General features: G+C 31.5%; 2 protein-coding genes across 2 annotated transcripts; one reads left to right on the top strand and one right to left on the bottom strand.

Moving 5' to 3' along the window:
* Nucleotides 1-943: 943 nt before the first annotated feature.
* Nucleotides 944-2,209, bottom strand: LOC134722028 (uncharacterized). Its single transcript, XM_063585447.1, has one exon. It carries the CDS (start codon nt 2,088-2,090, stop codon nt 1,206-1,208), a length of 885 nt encoding a protein of 294 aa, XP_063441517.1. The 5' UTR covers nt 2,091-2,209; the 3' UTR covers nt 944-1,205.
* On the top strand, nt 2,198-15,958 carry LOC134723059 (nucleolar protein 9-like). Its single transcript, XM_063586695.1, has 11 exons — nt 2,198-2,418; nt 4,434-4,865; nt 5,311-5,415; nt 6,580-6,718; nt 7,366-7,555; nt 8,321-8,449; nt 9,721-9,882; nt 12,659-12,898; nt 13,284-13,542; nt 14,843-14,910; nt 15,782-15,958. The coding sequence occupies exons 1-11, from the start codon at nt 2,277-2,279 to the stop codon at nt 15,956-15,958; spliced, it is 2,043 nt and encodes a 680-aa protein (XP_063442765.1). The 5' UTR covers nt 2,198-2,276.
* The last annotated feature ends 2,515 nt before the right edge of the window (nt 15,959-18,473 follow it).

Below are 18,473 nucleotides of genomic sequence, written 5' to 3'. Positions count from 1 at the left end.
ATCCACGTAAAATGGTTCTAATGAATCCACTCTAGTAATTGAAAATGAGAGTCCGTCAGTATTTTTCTGTGTTCATTTAAGGTTTTGCGTCAAGGTACATGTATACAAGAAATATGTATATTTCCACATTAAAGCAATACTCAGAACGAAAGAACTTTATTCATCAGTGTTTATTTGTCTTGTATCATATGTGTCGTTCAACGAAACCCGAACTTAATAAAAAATAGAGGGATTACTTCACAATTTCATGCTAAATTGTTGAAATTCAGGAGCTTCTCCATGGACACTCAACCGTAATCACGCCTCTCGTTCATAAAATCCTGGCCTAGGAATTGAAATGTTAAGTAACTCCGTAGACCCTTGAGTTTGGAATTTCTCGTTATTGGTCTACTGCTGTTAAGATCCATCCAATCATTTTAATATACCATAGACAATTAATGGAGGGAACTCGGCATAAAAAATGTCACACCCTGACACTTTAACTATAAAATATACATGCTCCAAGTCAGGAACCGTTACATTAGTGCAATTCTCTATAATTTTATGTTTTTAAGCCAAAAAAAGGTCCGAAATATTTTATTCTACCCTTTCAAATATCCTGGACACGCCCCTGGTCACCATACTGCCTACAACAATTAGCAAAGCCCATACCACATCATGCACATAGTCAGCTATAAAAGGCCCAAAATGACAATGTAAAACAATTCAAACAAGAAACTAACAGCATAATTTATGAACAAAATAAGAACAAATCATGATCATGATGATTCCCTTTAAGTTTCCATTTACTTATATCATGCTTATATAAAAGTTTGGTTAGCATGGTGAGTTGTGCATAGTTTTCTTCATTAAAAGATCCTAAATTGTATGCAGTGTATATGCTTTTAAAATAAGGATTAATACTTAATAAAAAAATTGTTTTCAACAAGAAATGGCAAACCCATGCAATATACCATTATATTTATTTTTATACATGTTGAATAGTCTTTGACCAAACAGTGCTATTAAAAATGAATAACAATATATGAATTTTAAAACAATACAATGTCAATGATTTCATGTTCACAAATATATAACATACATGTACATGTATAAAACAAGGATTTCAACTTTGTTATGTCTTGTTAAAGTTTATGTTCACTGTTACATGGTTAGTTCCAGATTAAAATAAGGATATGTTACTGTTAGACAAAACATTAACACTGTTATTTGTTTTTAGATCCAAGTTCTTGTGCTTTTAATGTTGCTGCTTCAACAGCACCAATTAAACATGATCTAAATCCAGACTTCTCAAGAGATTGAACTGCAGCTATAGTGGTTCCTCCTGGTGAGCAGACATCATCCTTTAGTTGTCCTGGATGTTTACCAGATTCTAAAACCATTTTAGCAGCTCCCAATAAAGTCTGAGCAGCTAGTTTCAATGCTAAATCTCGTGGGAGTCCCATGTTTACACCACCATCAGCTAGAGATTCAATTGCAATAAATCCATATGCAGGACCACTACCACTTAGGCCGGTCACTGCATCTAATAGATTCTCAGATCCAATTTCACATATTCCTATACTCTGAAAAAGTTCCCTTACAAGTTCACTATCGTTTAGCTGGACACTGGTACCCGGTGCTATCACTGAGGCTGCTGCCTGTACAGTGACAGTAATGTTTGGCATAACTCTAACAACTCTGGAACCAGGAGGCAAGTTTTGTTCAAATGTAGAGAGTGGTACTCCTGCTGCTATTGATACAACTATTTTGTCCTCTGTCACCTGTTCTTTAACCTCCTTGAGTACTTTATTGACAACATTGGGTTTGACAGATATAACCACAACTTGACTCTTATTCACAACTTCTTTGTTATCTTGTGTTGTTGTTACTCCAAATTCCTTAACAAACTGAAGCATTCTGGGATCTGCATTACTTGCTGAAACATCTGAAAGTGTAATGTTCTTTCCTTTTATGATTCCTGAGGTAACAAAACCTTTTGTTATTGCTTGGGCCATTTTGCCAGCCCCTATAAACCCAATAGTCAAGTCTTCGGAAACATATTTCCTCTTTTGACCAACAGCTGCGGCTGGAGTATTTGATGATTCCATTGTTGTTGAGTTTGATGATCTTTGATATCACCGTATCATGATTTAACCGGCTTTGACGGCTTTGATTTTGAAGGCACAGAAAAGTTCAATCACACCGTTATCGGTACAGTAATTAGAATATCTAGTCTTACTTCCGGTGAAAACACATGCCATGTGAAGTTAAAAACATAATAAAAACAAGCGAAAATGGGCAAAAGCAGAAGAAATAAGGATGAAAATGACTCAAACTTTTCTCAAAAGAAAGAAAGGGTTGATGAAAATACAATTAACTATTACAGACGAGTCACAGAGACATTGAATGAGGGATTTTCAACAGATGAAGATAGAGGTAAAAGCTATCAAAATTATCTGAGTTGTTTCTTTCCTTTTTTTTATAGTGACATTTACATTTACACTAGACATGATGAAGTCATAGACCACATATATTTTTTTTATTTAAACATAATAAATTACTGACTGTCATGACTAGGTCCATAGGCGGATCCAGGGTGGGAGATGGAGGCCCCCCCCTTTTCGTGGGAAAAATTTGGTTGATTATAAAGGGAATCACTGAAGTATGACTGGAGCAGCCCCCCTAAGGTCAGTCAGCCCCCCCTTTATGAAAAGTTCTGAATCTGCCACTGGTCAGTAGGTGTAACTGTACATGTAAGTTAAGACATTTGCTTTGAACAACTGTTGAATGACTAAAACAATATTCCAATTTCAAAACTTCAAAATAGAAATACCGTAATATTTCTGCTTTTGGTTCTGTTGTTAGGGATTTTACTTGTGACGCTATTTAAGTTATGACTTCAAGTTCAATGTAAACAAAGAAATGCAATCATCAGGAAATGTTTATTCATATCATAGACAAAGAATTAGATTACTCAAAGTCTCATGCCAACGAGACCGCAAATGTGTAAATTAAAAAAAGTGACAAAAAAAGTTAATGATTTTAAGTTCATTAGTACAATGAAAAATTTCCTGAAATTTTCACAATGAAAATTTCAGGCCGATTTAAAATAAATAAATTTGTTATTTGATGTTTCTGCTGTAACAGGGAACGAAGATTTACTTTCTCCATGAAGATAATAAACTAAATAAGGTCACAAATTATATAGTCTGAAGCTAAAAAAAAGCGATTTAGTATCAATATTTCCAGAATGGTCAAGATGGGTGAACTATAATAAACATTGTACATGTATAATTTTAATTTTATTGTCAATTTTTTAAAATCATTAGGAAAACATAAATAAGGCCATTAGTTTTCTTGTTTGAATTGTTTAACATTGTTCATATAAAAAAATAGATGTGGTATGATTGCCAATGAGACAACTATCCACAAAAGACCAAAATTACACAAACATTAACAATTATAGCTAGGTCACCGTACGGCCTTCAACAATGAGCAAAGCCCATACCGCATATAGTCAGCTATAAAAGGCCCCGATAAGACAATGTAAAACAATTCAAGCGAGAAAACTAACGGCCTTATTTATGTAAAAAAATTAATGAAAAACAAATATGTAACACATAAACAAACGACAACCACTGAATTACAGGCCCCTGACTTGGGACAGGCACATACATAAATAATGTGGTGGGGTTAAACATGTTAGCGGGATCCCAACCCTCCCCTAACCTGGGACAGTGGTATAACAGTACAACATAAGAACGAACTATAAAAATCATTGTTATTTCGGGGACTTTAATAATTGACTATGCTGTATGGGCTTTGCTCATTGTTGAAAGCTTTATGGTGACCTATAGTTGTTAATTTCTGTGTCATTTTGATCTCTTGTCGAGAGTTGTCTCATTGGCAATCATACCACATCTTTTTTTTACAAGATGATTGAATTTCTATTCAAACATGTCTTAAATATGCTAAGCTACATTGTATCAACATTGCTGATTAGATGATGTTATTCACAATTTATGGTATCATATCTACTAATTTTCATATTACACAATGTATGCTTGGATTTACTGATAACAAATTAAATGAGAACAACCCTGATGCACTGTAGTACAAACCTTGAGATAAATGGTGTCTGTCTGCGCTTTTGAAGCTTTGTTTTGTTGTTCTCTCTTTTCAATTGTTTCACATTTTGTCATTCCTTGACCTGTTATTTTGTATATGATTTGCTCATTTTGAAAGCCATACACTTGTTTAGGTTATTCGCACACTTGTCATTCGGTCTTTGGTCATGTTGGTGAATACTAATCTCATTAACAATAACAATGAATAATACCAGATATCCTAGTTTCTGTCAACTACTTTTTGTGGTACATGCATGTATTTCAAAGTCCTCAATATAATATCATTTAAATGTCTTTTTAATGAACATTTTTTTGTGTTTTCAGAATTGTTCTTGGATAATGTTTTTAACCAGCTTGAAGAGGATGGACCAAAAGTGTGCAGACTAGCAAGTACTAGTCGTGTGTTAGAAAAACTTATACTAGATGCGCAAGACAAAAATATTTTACAATTATTAAAAGCCTTTAGCCAAGACTGGATTGTATTATTGTCAGACCGATTTGGAAGCCATGTTTTACAGAAACTAATTTGTAAAATTCCACGATGTTTGTCTAAGATTTCAAATGAAGAGGATACAGAGGATGAAACAATTTACACATATTTCTTAAATCTTTGTAACTTTCTTAAGGATAACATTTCTGACGCAAGGACAGATTTGTATGCCTCACATATTTTGAGGGTGGTTTTACAAGTTTTAGGTGGTGTAAATGTTGGTGAACAAGTTGTTAGAAGTCGTCTTTCAAGAAATCAGGATAAAGGTAAATTGTTTAAATGTTTTTCAGGAAATGATTAAAAGATATATATGTATTTTTATTCTTAAATTTAAGAGGAAGCTTAGATTCTGTGAAAAAGATAATTGCATGTGTTATGAAGAGGAAATTGTCTTTCAAATTTATAATTCTATTAGAATAATAACCCTTGATTTCAAAATTCCAATAGGGAACATACTTTATATAATTGTATCAATAAACCAATTTTTTGAGACGTTTTGGCCATTGGCCTTTTTCAGTTCTTTATTTTTCCTCTCAACTACATGGCTGACATTACATTTGTATTTCCTTTTCAATCATGTTTACCATTTATATATTAAAGTAGATTTTGTTGCTTCACCTTCCAAGTAAGATGTACATGCATATGGTGTATTGTATTGAATCTATTTATATATTTTTCTTAAATATGCTAAATTGAAGTAAATTTTTACAGATGGACAAGATGAAATTAACATGGACAATTTCAGCCCATCTGACAAATTCAAGAAAGTATTACTGAAATTTACCAAAGTCATATTAAGTTCTGAGTCTTTAAATAGTAAGTAAACACATTAATAAAATGTTGGTTAATTTCATGACCCATGCACAAATATCAGTCAGGGGTACTACTTGTACAAGTGTTTTTTTTTACTTGAAGAAGTGAAAAAAAATATACACATACATGTATAAGTAAATAAATAATGTTTGAATAATCTCCCCTTAATTTTCTGAAAAAATTACTTGTACTAGTAAATTTTTCTTACAATCCCACAAAAATCTTCAAGTTTTGAGATGTAAAATCATGCCTTTAATGATTTTCCCCAGGTTTGCTCAAATTTTTTCAATAAAGTTTAATGTTTCATCTCATTAATTCATCAAAGAAACTGATTGGGCAGAGATCTTGTATATTTGCGCAAGGCAATCAAAAATTGCTCATTTGGGGCTTGTAAATGAGCAGTGTTAAGAAGATAACAGACAAATGGGACTTTCATTGTCCATGAAATTACACTTGAAGTAAAGACATCTGCAAAGGGTACACAATTTAAAATTCTTTTAGAGCACAGAAATCTTCAGAATTCAAGAAAAGAAGAAAGGATGATTTTTTTACCTATACAAGTAAAAAAAAATCTGAATGCGGAAGGGACATAACTCAGCCAATTTTTTTTTACCTATACAAGTAAATAAAATTCACTTGTATAAGTATCATACAAATTTACTTATGTGTGTATATTTTTTTTTACTTCTTCATGTAAATAAAATACAATTGTACAAGTAGTACCCCTGACTGAATATAAAAAGGTCAAGCACCTACATGAAATTGAGACAACTTTGTCAGCCAGTTCTTTGTTTTCTCGAGAAAAGTAGTATGAGATTGATTTTAAAAATAACCTAGAGGCAATGTCATGAATATTGGTTCACTGTCTGAAGCAACCATTTATAAACGCTTGAATAGGAAAAACTTAGATGTAAGGAACAAATAATATCACTAGTACTACTTGTAACAATGATGATAAATACCTGCTCTTGGTTTTGAGTGACATGAAATATATATAACAAACAATGCAGACAGAGAAGAGAAAGATAATCACTGAAATCAAATATCAAAATAGGTAATGATTTTTATTTGCTTAGAATTTTAAAACCATAATTTCTCCTGCATCATCATTATTTGTAATACATTTTTGTACCTCTAATATGCATAAATTTGTATTTTATTTTTCAGTTGAGATTTGTAGTGCTACGAATAACCCTCTGATTCAGACAGTACTTCTGGTTTTACACAAAGTTAATGACCAAAAGTGTCAGAAATACTTAAAGAAACTCCTCTGTATTCCTGGACTCTTTGATTCGAACGAGGAGAGGTATGGTCAAGCAAAATAACATCAATAATTATTTTTCAGTCTTTTGTAGTACATGATGTACTTGGACATACTTCATTTTGTTGGGTAGGGTATATTATTTTTTGGTTAATCTGTTAGTCTGTTCGTCTGGCCATTTGTCAGTCTGTCTGTTTTGCAAACCATCAGTCCTGTTCTTGTCATCTCAACTCATCTGAAACTAAACAACAGTATTCAACAGAACTTTGTTGATAATGAGGACATACTACATGTATGTAGATGTGCATATCAACAGGAAATTAGGAATCAATTGTTTTTTTTCTGTTTATATAGAACATTTTAAAAGTTCTGTCAATGACTTGTTATAAGAATTAGAGATTATTTACACTTACAGATTATGCTTACAGAAAAGGGTTTTGATAAAATAAAAATGATGCAGTGAGATAACATATGTATACACCAGTTATATTTTAGAGGCCCCTATGGTGTTAGTTAATTGCAAGAGGCATTTTCGTTGTTTGTTACAAAATCTTTTGACAAAAATAGGAAGTTAATTTTAACAGCTGTTGCTATTTTACTAAAGAACTGACACATACTTGAATGTCAATAATTGGATTAATATTTGTATACCATTTTACCAGAAAAAAATATGATGATGTTTTATTTTGCAGCCTTCCAGTTATTGCTAAGGATGAAGTTGGATCTTTTATGGTGGAGCAAATTTTAAATCTGGGTTCAGGAGATTTTTACACTGAACTGTACAAAAAGTTATTTAAAGGGAAACTTCTCTTGTATGCAGTACATCCAGTTTCAAATTTTATTCTTCAGAGACTGATCACAAATGTTAAAGAAAAAGAGCATGTAAGATCATTATTTACTGTAATGTTTTTATGACCAAGTCTATATTTTTCTTTTATTTCAACTCCATGTTTAATGTCAATGTCTATACTGCTGTTCAAATTTCAAGGATTTTTTAGTGTCATTTTTAAGAAATAAGATCTTTAATTGTTACACTTAGTCAAATTAAAAATATATAATTTTTAGGAAATTGACCTTGTTTGATTTTTCATGAAAATTGTATATGTCTGTTGATGTTAAGAAAAATAACACTGGACTTATATTGTAAGGTGGTACCTAACACCTTGACTAAAATTAATTTGGTTCATTTAAATTTCATAACATTTTAACAAAATATTTACTTTGAACCGTAGACAAAAAATTAAAAAAATTGAACCACACACCTATATGGTAAAATTTCATTGGATATACATGTATAGCAGTTTAACAAACCCTTATTTTGATCAATGAGAAGCATAACCTTTCCTTAAAAATAGAACGTGATAAAAAGTTTCAGGTGATTTTTACACTATCTGTTGTGTTTATATGAAACACTTCAAATACACATTTTGATGTATCTTCTTTATAGCATAATGAGCATTCTTATACTCATCGAAGAAAGTTGTCATAAATATATATGTTTTATTGAAGAAAGTTGTCATAAATATATATGTTTTATTGTAGAAAGTTGTCATAAATATATATGTTTTATTAAAGAAAGTTGTCATATAAATTTATGTTCTTGTGCTCTTAAGAAATGTATGAAGATGTATATTTATCTCATTTTAGTTTGAGGAGATATTTGGAGAATTATGTGGATATTTAGAAGACATGTTAGCTGTAAACCATTTGGGAGTAGTGACTAGGCTAGCAGACACTTGTCACAGGCTGGGATGTAATCAAGAAAAACTTTTAAGAGTAGGTGTTCTATATATTGCAACATCTTAATGGCCCTCGGGTAGGGTTAATCTGACCTTGACCTCATATAAAGGTTTAAGTTACTTGGTCAATCTGTATCTCAGAATACAGATAATAGCATATACTATATGTGCACTCTTGTTTTAAGGTCAAGTTACAGTAAATGGGCTATGTCTTCGATTTCAGTAAAATTTGGCATACAGCTCTGGCTGGATGAACTTCAACTGAAAATCGAAATAATGCATTTATCTCAATTATCATTCGAAATATTACTGATTGAATTCTTACAAAATGGGTGAACATTTGTATAGAAAGCACATAAAATCAGTGAAAACCCTTCTAAAATTTGTCTTAAAATCGCCAAATCTCTAATTCTACTCCATAGATTAAAAAAAAAAAACACTATATGTTGTTGATACATTAATTTCTGTTATACTGATGCAATATAAAGATAGGGTCACCGACTTCGTTTTTACAGTATACATCATTCAAGGTTGCGTTCTTTGTGAAAAAATCCAACAAAATGTCGAAATAATCGTTATGTTATCACGTTGCAGGCCGTAAAACGTTGATTTTTGACGTTTTTCACTACCAATAAGGTAACAAATTGATTATTAGATCAAAAACGAAGTCGGTGACCCTATGATTATTTTATATCATTAAAACAGAAATTTATGTGTCAACAATATATAGTTTTTTAAGAAAAATCTATGGAGTAGAATTAGAGATTTGGCGAGTTTAAGACAAATTTTAGAAGGTTTTTCGCCGATTTTATGTGCTTTCTATACAAATGTTCACCCATATTAAGAGAAATCAATCTGCAACTTTTTTTAGCAAATAAAAGAGATAAATGTATTATTTTTTCGATTTTCAGTTGTAGTTGAACGAGCCAAGGTTGTATGCAATTTTGTAGCAAAATCTGTGACATAGACCATTTACTGTTCCTTTACCTTAATAGATATATTTTCTTTTGTTTCTATTGGGAATTCAGATGTTTTTGAAAAAAAATTAAAAAAAATGAAAATAGGATTGTTATTGATTTTTTTTTTAGCAAAAGTGATTATGTTTCTGGGCTGATATAGTTTTTTGAGACCCCACCCTGACGCTTTCAATCTCTTAGCAGTCGAAAACAAAAAGTTCATAAAGAACATACAATAAAAGTAATTAAATAAGAGATAGCTGTAATGGATCTTTCTTGTAGAAAAGACGGAATATTATAGTTGAGGGTATAAACTGTTTACTGATTTTAAGATTTTGTATTACTGTTGTAGTCTCTAAAGGCAGCGTTTCATTGTTTGGAACCAGTAGAAAGAGAAACCAAGGTGGCGCCACTGTTGCTCTCACTAACTACCTATGAGATATATTATGGTATCACAGACAGTCATGTAAAGAAAGAAGACGAAACTGATGAAAAGAAAGAAGACAAAACTGATGTAAGTTATTTTAATGTCTTTTTAAGAAGATATGACTGATACTATTCTGACAATAAAATTAGGACTTAAAAAGTAACACCCTTTGTACCATTTTTATCCATATTGTAACAAACCTAGGGTTGGTATAAGGCTGTTAGTTTATAACCATCATTCAGGAGGAGTGGAATCAACGGCAGTGTGAAGAAACACTAAGATTTGTAATACATAACAATAGTATTTATTTTAAGACGCATTTTGACTTCTTCTTTCAATATAATATAAACATCAAATACTATAGTACACAGTCATCATTCAACAGATAACCAATAAATCGGGTGGTCAATATAAAAGATAGTTGACAGCTCAAAGGCTTGATTCAGAATGCCATGTTTGTCTACAGGCTCCTATTTATGTCTTTTGGCACTAACTAAGACGTTAGAGTAAACAACTTATCGTCCAGTCAAAAGCAACGTTTCTTACGTCTTTCGGCTAGAAACGTTCATAAAGACAAACAGATTTCATTATTCTTAAGTAAAGAAACATTATTAAGTTGTCCTAACTTTGTCCTTCGTGACTGAATTATGTTTAAAAGCGTATGAAACTAAAAGGACATTTCTACATAATGCTATTTTTAAACGGACAGTAAATTCCTTTCTCGATACGGCGTATGAACTTGGGTGTAATTTACATAACCTTACCCACTAAATATAATGCTGAAATGAGATCAATGAAAACCCTGTTCTATCATATATATAGACAATGTTAATGAAAAGGGAGGCACAAACATAATAAATATGCAATGTATCTGCATTGATAAAGTGTTAACTTAAACAAATAATAATATGAGATTGCAAAGTGAAAGTACAAAACGGTGTCATGGTAGATGTAAACAAGTTGAATCTCACGACGATATTTGTAAAAATAAATCACTATATGGCGGGAAAATCAAAGTATTTCATAGGTAAACATTACCAAGATATACATATAAAACTGGTCCTTATCGCTTGCAAAGTACAAATAGTTTAAATCATGAGTATGAATTAAGTCAATGCATTTATCAGTGTTTGTGCACACCCGATAAGTTGACCACCCGGCAATATTCAAATAAATACATGTAATATACAATAAATTATACGTTAAATAATAACAATAATCAGTCCAGATTTGTCACAATATTATCTGAAAGATATGAAGGGTACATTCATTTTGTCTTCCATTGGTGCAAAGTGACACCGATAGGCACTTACTCATTATATTAACATTCCCAATTTTCAATTCAATTGTTATTATACTGTGAAAGTACTTTAATTCGTGGGTATCAATTTTCGTGGTTTGAGCAATATTTACATGTTCGTGGGTTTTCAAATTCGTGGATTTTAGTTTTCTTAAAAAAAAATTGAAAAAATTAAAGCCTTTAGACACGAAGGTTACACATAGTCTGGATTAAAGGAGATTGCAAAGAAAACATTAACCCGTGTAAATCCTAGTGACAACACTAATTAACCCAAGATAAAGTGATCAACAGATTAAATACCATCAAAGTGTTAATTAGGCCATAAACATGTCACCTAAAAAAAACAGCAACATTAACAAATGTTATAAACATATCTTAAATTGTCAAATGATTTTAATCATAATCAAGCCCAGCATGAAATTATTATTTCCCATGTGTACAAAAACTATGAGGATATAAAATGAACACTTTATCATACTAGCATACCAATACCGGAAATCTGACTTTCATCGTCAAAAATATATTTTATGAGAATTAAAAGATTAAAAGTTGTACAGTTTAGATTATTAAAGATTTAATGAGTATAATCTTGCACGCAGGTGTAGTTCTGTGACTTCTTTTTGGCGTTATTCAATACATTCTTTCGATCATATCAGTAGTCAAACATACATGTGGATCTTTCTTGTCTTGATTTGGACAATGGTTGTTTCATTTCGTTGGACACTTAAATTCGTGGATAGAGTCATCCACGAAAGCCACGAAAATTGGTACCCCACGAATAAAAGTACTTTCACAGTAGTGTACTCATCTTGTCAGATAATGTTGAGGGACAATAAAAATGAACTAAAATCAACATGCTTTATGGACTAAACTTTTCTGGTCATCTATGTCTGAGGCCATGGAAAATTAATTGTTGGTTTCCCCTAACATGGGAAAATTTTAAAGACCCGGCAGGCAGGTTTTTTTTTTTTTTTTTTTTTTTTTTTTTTAACCATGCATAATTTTATATCCATATGTATTGTTTCTACAGCGTAACTTTAATCTTGCATACTTCCAACACACTTTTAGTTGTCTCTTTTTTTTTTTTTTTTTTTTTTTTTTTTTTTTTTTTTTCTCAAAAAAATTGAATGACCCGGCGGTAAAACAGTGACCCGGTCGGGTTAGGGGAAACCATGAATTATTTTCCCATGGCCTGAAGGAAAATAACAATATATTAAAGGCAAATTCTAAAACTATCTGGGTCAACATATTCTGGCTACCTCCTAAACAATCTCTTCAAACAAGAATAATTGACATACAACTGTCATGGTCCTGATGAGGTGCAAACACTTTCTAATGAACCAGGGTTTATAGTATCCCACTTTTCAGCTTTCAGTGAACTATGAATCATCGAAATTATTATTTTTACATTCACAGCCTTTAATCATTGTTAATACTAAAGCAAAAGATAAGGCGTTATTACTGTGTTCATTCTAATCCTCAAATTCCAGATGAAAAATAAATAAGTTTGGAAAAAAAAACCTAAAATAAATAGTTTGTGATTTAACGATGTTTATATTTCAGAAAGAACAAGTAAAGAAAGATCCAGTTTTAACAGATATTAATTACCATGGATCCATGTTACTTCAACATTTATTGAAGTTTGGTAATCCTAAACAGATGGTTACCAGTCTACTAGAACTGAAACCAGTTGAGTTGAAGAATTTGTCATGTAACCCATGTGGTAGTCATGTGGTCGATGCATTTTTCCAGAGCAAAACAATCGGAGAAAAAAGTAGAGAGGCATTTGTAAACAGAATAAAGGTAATTTCTTGTTTATGCTGAATAAAGATCACAGCAGATAATAAAGTTTTCAAGAATTTTCATCAATGCAACAAATAAGTTATTCAGTCGATTTGATAAGCTCACTAGAGTTTAAGTAGTTTATTGAATATCAAATTTAAATAAAACTTTGAATCTCAAGATGATTGTCACTTTCATTGATAACATTAATGTCATAGTTAAGACAGTTAGGAATAGGAGTGTATCTTAAGGGATGAGGGGTTTAGGTCAATGAAAAAGCAGACCAACAACACAATAGAATAAAACAAAATGTTGTCTTAGCTCATTGATTTCATGAATGTTTAATTTAGCAGGTTAATGCATGCATTTGTTATAATCACTATTTTATCACTTTGTTTCAATGCAGGGTCAATATCTTGATATTGCTTGTAATAAAAATGGCAGCAGAACATTGGAAATGATTTGGAAACATGTAAATACAAGCCAGAAAATTGCTATAGCGACAGAACTTGGTAAACAGGAACACAAAATTAGGGGAGACAGATTTGGATTCTTTGTTCATAAAAACTTTGGAATTTTCCAATTTGTTCAACGGAGGAAAGATTGGGAAGAAAATCTAAATGCCAATTTGAAGAAAAGAAAATTATTCGAAGAGATTTTAGGAGGTTTGTAAGCCCTTGTAAAGTCATGAATTTTATATTTGTATTTGAGCTCACCTGACCCAAAGCAATTCTCTTCAAACATAATTTGGATATAAATATGACATTTTAATGCAATAAATTGACTACACATTTACTTCAGGCAACTTTCATCACTCTAATGCAGTAACATTTGCTGAAACTACAGTTGGGTGTAGACCAAGCATTACATAAAGTAAACGCCTGTTTACTTCATTTACGTTAACACAGTCAAAATGGATATTTCTAATGTCTACTCGAGTAAACGCGCATTTACTGTGTGTCCCTTTAGTCAACGGCCGTTAACTTCAGATTTCACAAGTTTAATTTTACGTGCACGTAAAAGTAAAAGGGTGTTTACTACAGATTTCTCAATTGTATATTTACATTCATTTGAAAGTAAACCCGTGTTTACTTTTCACTTTAACTAATTGTGTATATTATAAAATTATAAAACCTTAACATTCAAAAATACTTTTTATTAGAAATATAAACATTTATTAAATGCAAAAAAAAATCAGTTCCAAAAACTTCCAACAGCGAATTTTCTTTTTTTCTGTTCAAAATTTATATGTACAAATATCGACTCACTTTCATTAAATGCAATCGTCAATATGTTGATCATAAAAGGACACACGGAAATTTTGATGTACCTTATCATGTGATATATTAGGTCAGTGTATCCAGGATATGAGGACAATCTGCGTTAACGCACGTTTACTACAAACAGTAAATGGGCGTTTACTTTTTTTTAACAAAAATAGAAGACACGCCTTTTTCGCGTTAACGCGAAGTAAACGCATAAGTAAACGCCTGTTGACTATTTTCAAAATTAGAAGATGCACGGTTTTAGCGTTAACGTGGAGGTAAATGCGAAAGTAAACGCCTATTTACTATTTATGTCTATTAAAATTTCAAAGTTAATGCAGAGTTAACGCAGAGTTAACGCGGCGTTTACATGAAGTGCACACGAGTAAACTCCACGTTAACTTTTTAGACCCTTTTACATGTAATGCTTGGTCTGCACCCAACTGTAAGAATGATTTGATGTAGAGTCTTGTGGAAGTGATATAAAATATTGTCTTCATGAAACAACATGCAGAAGAAAAAGGGCATGTCGTTTGAAAAAAAGGACATGGTGTCTGAAAAAATGCCAAATTGCTGTAGCTAAAATGCTAAAAGACACTTGCTGTTTTAACTCTAGTATCATATTGTTAACTTGGATTAAACTAAATGAGTTGATCATTGTATTGCGACAAATGGGATAATATTTCTTCTTATTTTACAGTTGATTCCTCAGGAAATAAAAAGAAGAAAGGCAGTAGTAAAGCTGAAGACAATCAACTTAAGCTAGAGGTACAGTTTTGATGATTTTTTTATTTATCTTAAGAGAATTCTGTTCATGTCACTCTTGTTATTTTTTCATTGAGTCTTGTATATATACCTCACATTAACTTGTCATATAATGTTTGCATCACAAATTGTAAGCTTACATCACAAGATATGTTTGCTATACAATTGTATTCACATAACAATATTTATTACCATCCACTTGCTGGTTACCTATACATCATCACAAACATACCTGGTTTCTTCAGTTTGAACTAATAAATTTGATGAAGTGTTTGATAACAGTTGCAAATATTACATCAACTAAATATGTCAGAACAAAACCATGCTTTTGTGATATGATAATGACCTCTGCTTTATATTATTAAACTACCTGGACACATTACTATGGCTCTGTGTCACCAGTCTTTGGTCTTACCCATAAATGCAGCATGCTTGGCAGTAAAGCATTGAATACAAGTCTCATTAGGCTCAACTTAGAATGGAAACCATGACCTCCTACACTTGGAGACTAGCACCCTGCCACTAAACCATTAAGGCCACACATACTTATAATATATTTGTGAAAGTGTTTATATTACTGTAAACACACTAATTTTACGAGAGTAATTTATTTTCTAGAGAAGAAAAATATTGTGAATATAGATTGTCTCAAATATGTTAGACTTGAATTTTTCCTAACTTATCTACATCAAGTCAATTTGGAAATTGTGTAACTAAATAGGTGCAAAATAGTCTAGAATTGGCTGAACTCAAAATAAAGTACCCAAGAAAATAAGTTGGTTTACATTATTAGTATTTATCAGCAGCCTATTGAATATTGTAATATATTTTAAAAAGCGAAGAGAAATATTTTAAGTATTTGTTTATTTTACAGGACAGTGATGATGAAGAGGAACCTAAAACCAAGAAACCTGTATTGTATAAAAGGAAACTAGGATATGAACAAACAATACCAGGAAGTAAAAAACAATCAAAAGAATATCAATTAAAAGACAAGAAAATGAAACACTTGTTAGATGAAGTAACTGGAAAGAAGAAAAAAAAGAAATAAAAATTTTAACAAATACTTTAGTTTTATCTATGACATATATCTTTAATTAATATATTTCTATGGTATCAATTACCAAGTCAAGAGGTTAATAAGTTCACCAATTTTTGTACGGCAAAAACATAGAACTCTTTTTTGGTAAACATTGTTTTCGTCTATTCTCTCTTTCTCACCAACATGACCAAGTATTAATCTGATATCAAATAGATAAAAGGGCTGTTGCACACAGGAAGGTTATTAAAAAATAATATAGCTGAATTACTTTAAAAGACTAGGACAAGTTGTAGCTGTTGTCTGTGTTAATTTATCTTCTGAATTTTGGGGTTCCCATGATTAAACATGGACTCTTTTTATTTCTACATTTTGTCAACCACCAAATATCATGCCGATTACATGATTACAGATTGCAGAAAGTAAGACATATATTTAGGGATTACAATCAGACAAGGGTGTAAGCTATTTGTTTAAAGCTTTATATTTCAGAAGGTAGAAGACCTGGATGAATCATACTTTGTTTGCAGATATGTTATGTTACATAGTTTCAACTGTTATATATCCATTATTTTTGAACTCATTTTCATGGTTCAGTGATCGCTGGAAAACAAATATTTTTAGTCAGGTGAATATCTCACTTATTATGAGTAATCGGATAGCTAAATTAAGTAGAAAGGTATCTTGCAATGTTTACATGTCTAGGCATATTTCACATGACCTTGACCTCATTTCATGGATAAAGGTTGAAGTTGCTCAAGTCCATTTCTTAGACACTATAAACAGTGAACTATATGTGGTGTATGAATTGATTGTAAGGGGTAATTGTCAGTCTGGCATGTTTCATCTGATCTTGACCTCATTTTCATGGTTCATTGCTCAATGTTAAATTTTTATCAGACCTGCAATTGCTTAATTTTATGTGATGCATGGAATCACCATAAGATGTACAGGTCTGTCTGGCAGGATCATCTGACCTTGACCTCATTTTCATGGTTCATTGGTCAGCATAAAATTTTCAAGGTAAAGTATACATGTATTTATTGCTTGGTTTGTCTGACCTTGATTTCATTTTCTTGGATTATGTCATGGTAATGTGATACTTAAAGTAACCTTTTGAATTGAGGACTTAATGGACAGTAAAGCAAATGCAACATTTCAGGTGCACACTCTTGTTGTGTTTTGGTCTGTTTTCCAATTACTTTTAAGCATTATATAATCCTAATTATTCAAAAATGACATGGCAAAAAATCTCAACAAAAGACAAAAGACAAAAGAGACCACACAACACAACATAGAAAACCAGAGACTGTGCGACAGGAACTCCACTTAAATCTGTAGTTGATCTCAGGTGCTCCAGAATGGTAAGCAAATACTGGTCCATTTGTGGTACCCATTGTGTTGCTCATTACACATTGATATGGTATAATTTAATAGGTCACTTTCAAAGAAAAGAGGATGGGTTAGTGATTACAACAATTGGAAAATATCTGTCATTCTCTATGAAACAGATATTCCATAAGGGTCAAAATAATGTAGGTGGCATCCTTAACATTTTAGGAGGTAGACTTCCAACTGCACCACTTGGAACTCTTGGTTTGAATTTATCATATTACTTTCAACCTAAAGTATACCATAAGCAGATTCAGAAAAGAAGGGTCATGTCAAATTTCTTGCAACTGTCATATATTATAGCTAGATATGATGAACAAACATATAGTTTTACCCAGGACACCTGAGGGTTGTTCAAAAAAACTAGCAGGTACTTGGAGAGAATTATTAATACAGGAGATGAACAATAAAATTGAGAATGTGTCAAAGAGACAACAACCTGACCATAGAAAAAAACAACAGCAGAAGGTCACCAACAGGTCTTCAATGTAGCGAGAAATTCTCGCACCCAGAGGCATCCTAAAGCTGGCCCGTAAATAAATATATACTAGTTCAGTGATAATGAACGCCATACTTATTTCCAATTTGTACACAAGTATCTTTGTTTAATATGAATAAGAATACACCAATGATGAAATATTTATTTGAATATCACAGTGAGGAGGATCTTAATATAAAAAATATTATGATGATTATACTGAAAATAATACTTTAATATGGCACTTGAGATGTTTTATAATAATTTACATACATCAATTCACATTATCATTGTATTACATGTAGGCATTTTATAATTTTCTAGTCCAGAAGTGTACAATTTCCACAATTTTTAATTCAGTGGTTTACATATATGGCGAGTAATATATAAATGTTTTTTCTTTTTATATCATCATTTTTTATTGAGTTAACCACAAGAAAATCCTAAAATATTGGTACTTTAAAAATGTTGGAGTGTGGAAGGATTTTATCACACACTCTTCATACTATTCATATTGTATATATGGTTATGTGCATTCAATTGCAAAATGTAATTGAATAAAAATAATTATGACTGAAAGATACATATTATGTTTAAAATCAGATATAGTTAGTAGAAACTGAATACTTTCACAGCCTAACATTATCTTGGATATAT

This window comes from Mytilus trossulus, chromosome 6 (assembly GCF_036588685.1).
Source record: "Mytilus trossulus isolate FHL-02 chromosome 6, PNRI_Mtr1.1.1.hap1, whole genome shotgun sequence".
NCBI lineage: Eukaryota > Metazoa > Mollusca > Bivalvia > Mytilida > Mytilidae > Mytilus > Mytilus trossulus.
Note: the sequence above shows the minus strand (reverse complement) of the source record. Positions and strands in the feature narration are given on the sequence as shown.

Excerpts from the sequence above, each read along its gene's own strand:
- LOC134722028 (XM_063585447.1), bottom strand. The coding sequence starts at position 2,090 with ATGGAATCATCAAATACTCCAGCCGCAGCTGTTGGTCAAAAGAGGAAA.
- LOC134723059 (XM_063586695.1), top strand. The coding sequence starts at position 2,277 with ATGGGCAAAAGCAGAAGAAATAAGGATGAAAATGACTCAAACTTTTCT. Across the intron at positions 8,450-9,720 it reads ATCAAGAAAAACTTTTAAGA|TCTCTAAAGGCAGCGTTTCA; the intron begins GTAGGTGTTCTA and ends TTACTGTTGTAG. Across the intron at positions 12,899-13,283 it reads CATTTGTAAACAGAATAAAG|GGTCAATATCTTGATATTGC; the intron begins GTAATTTCTTGT and ends GTTTCAATGCAG.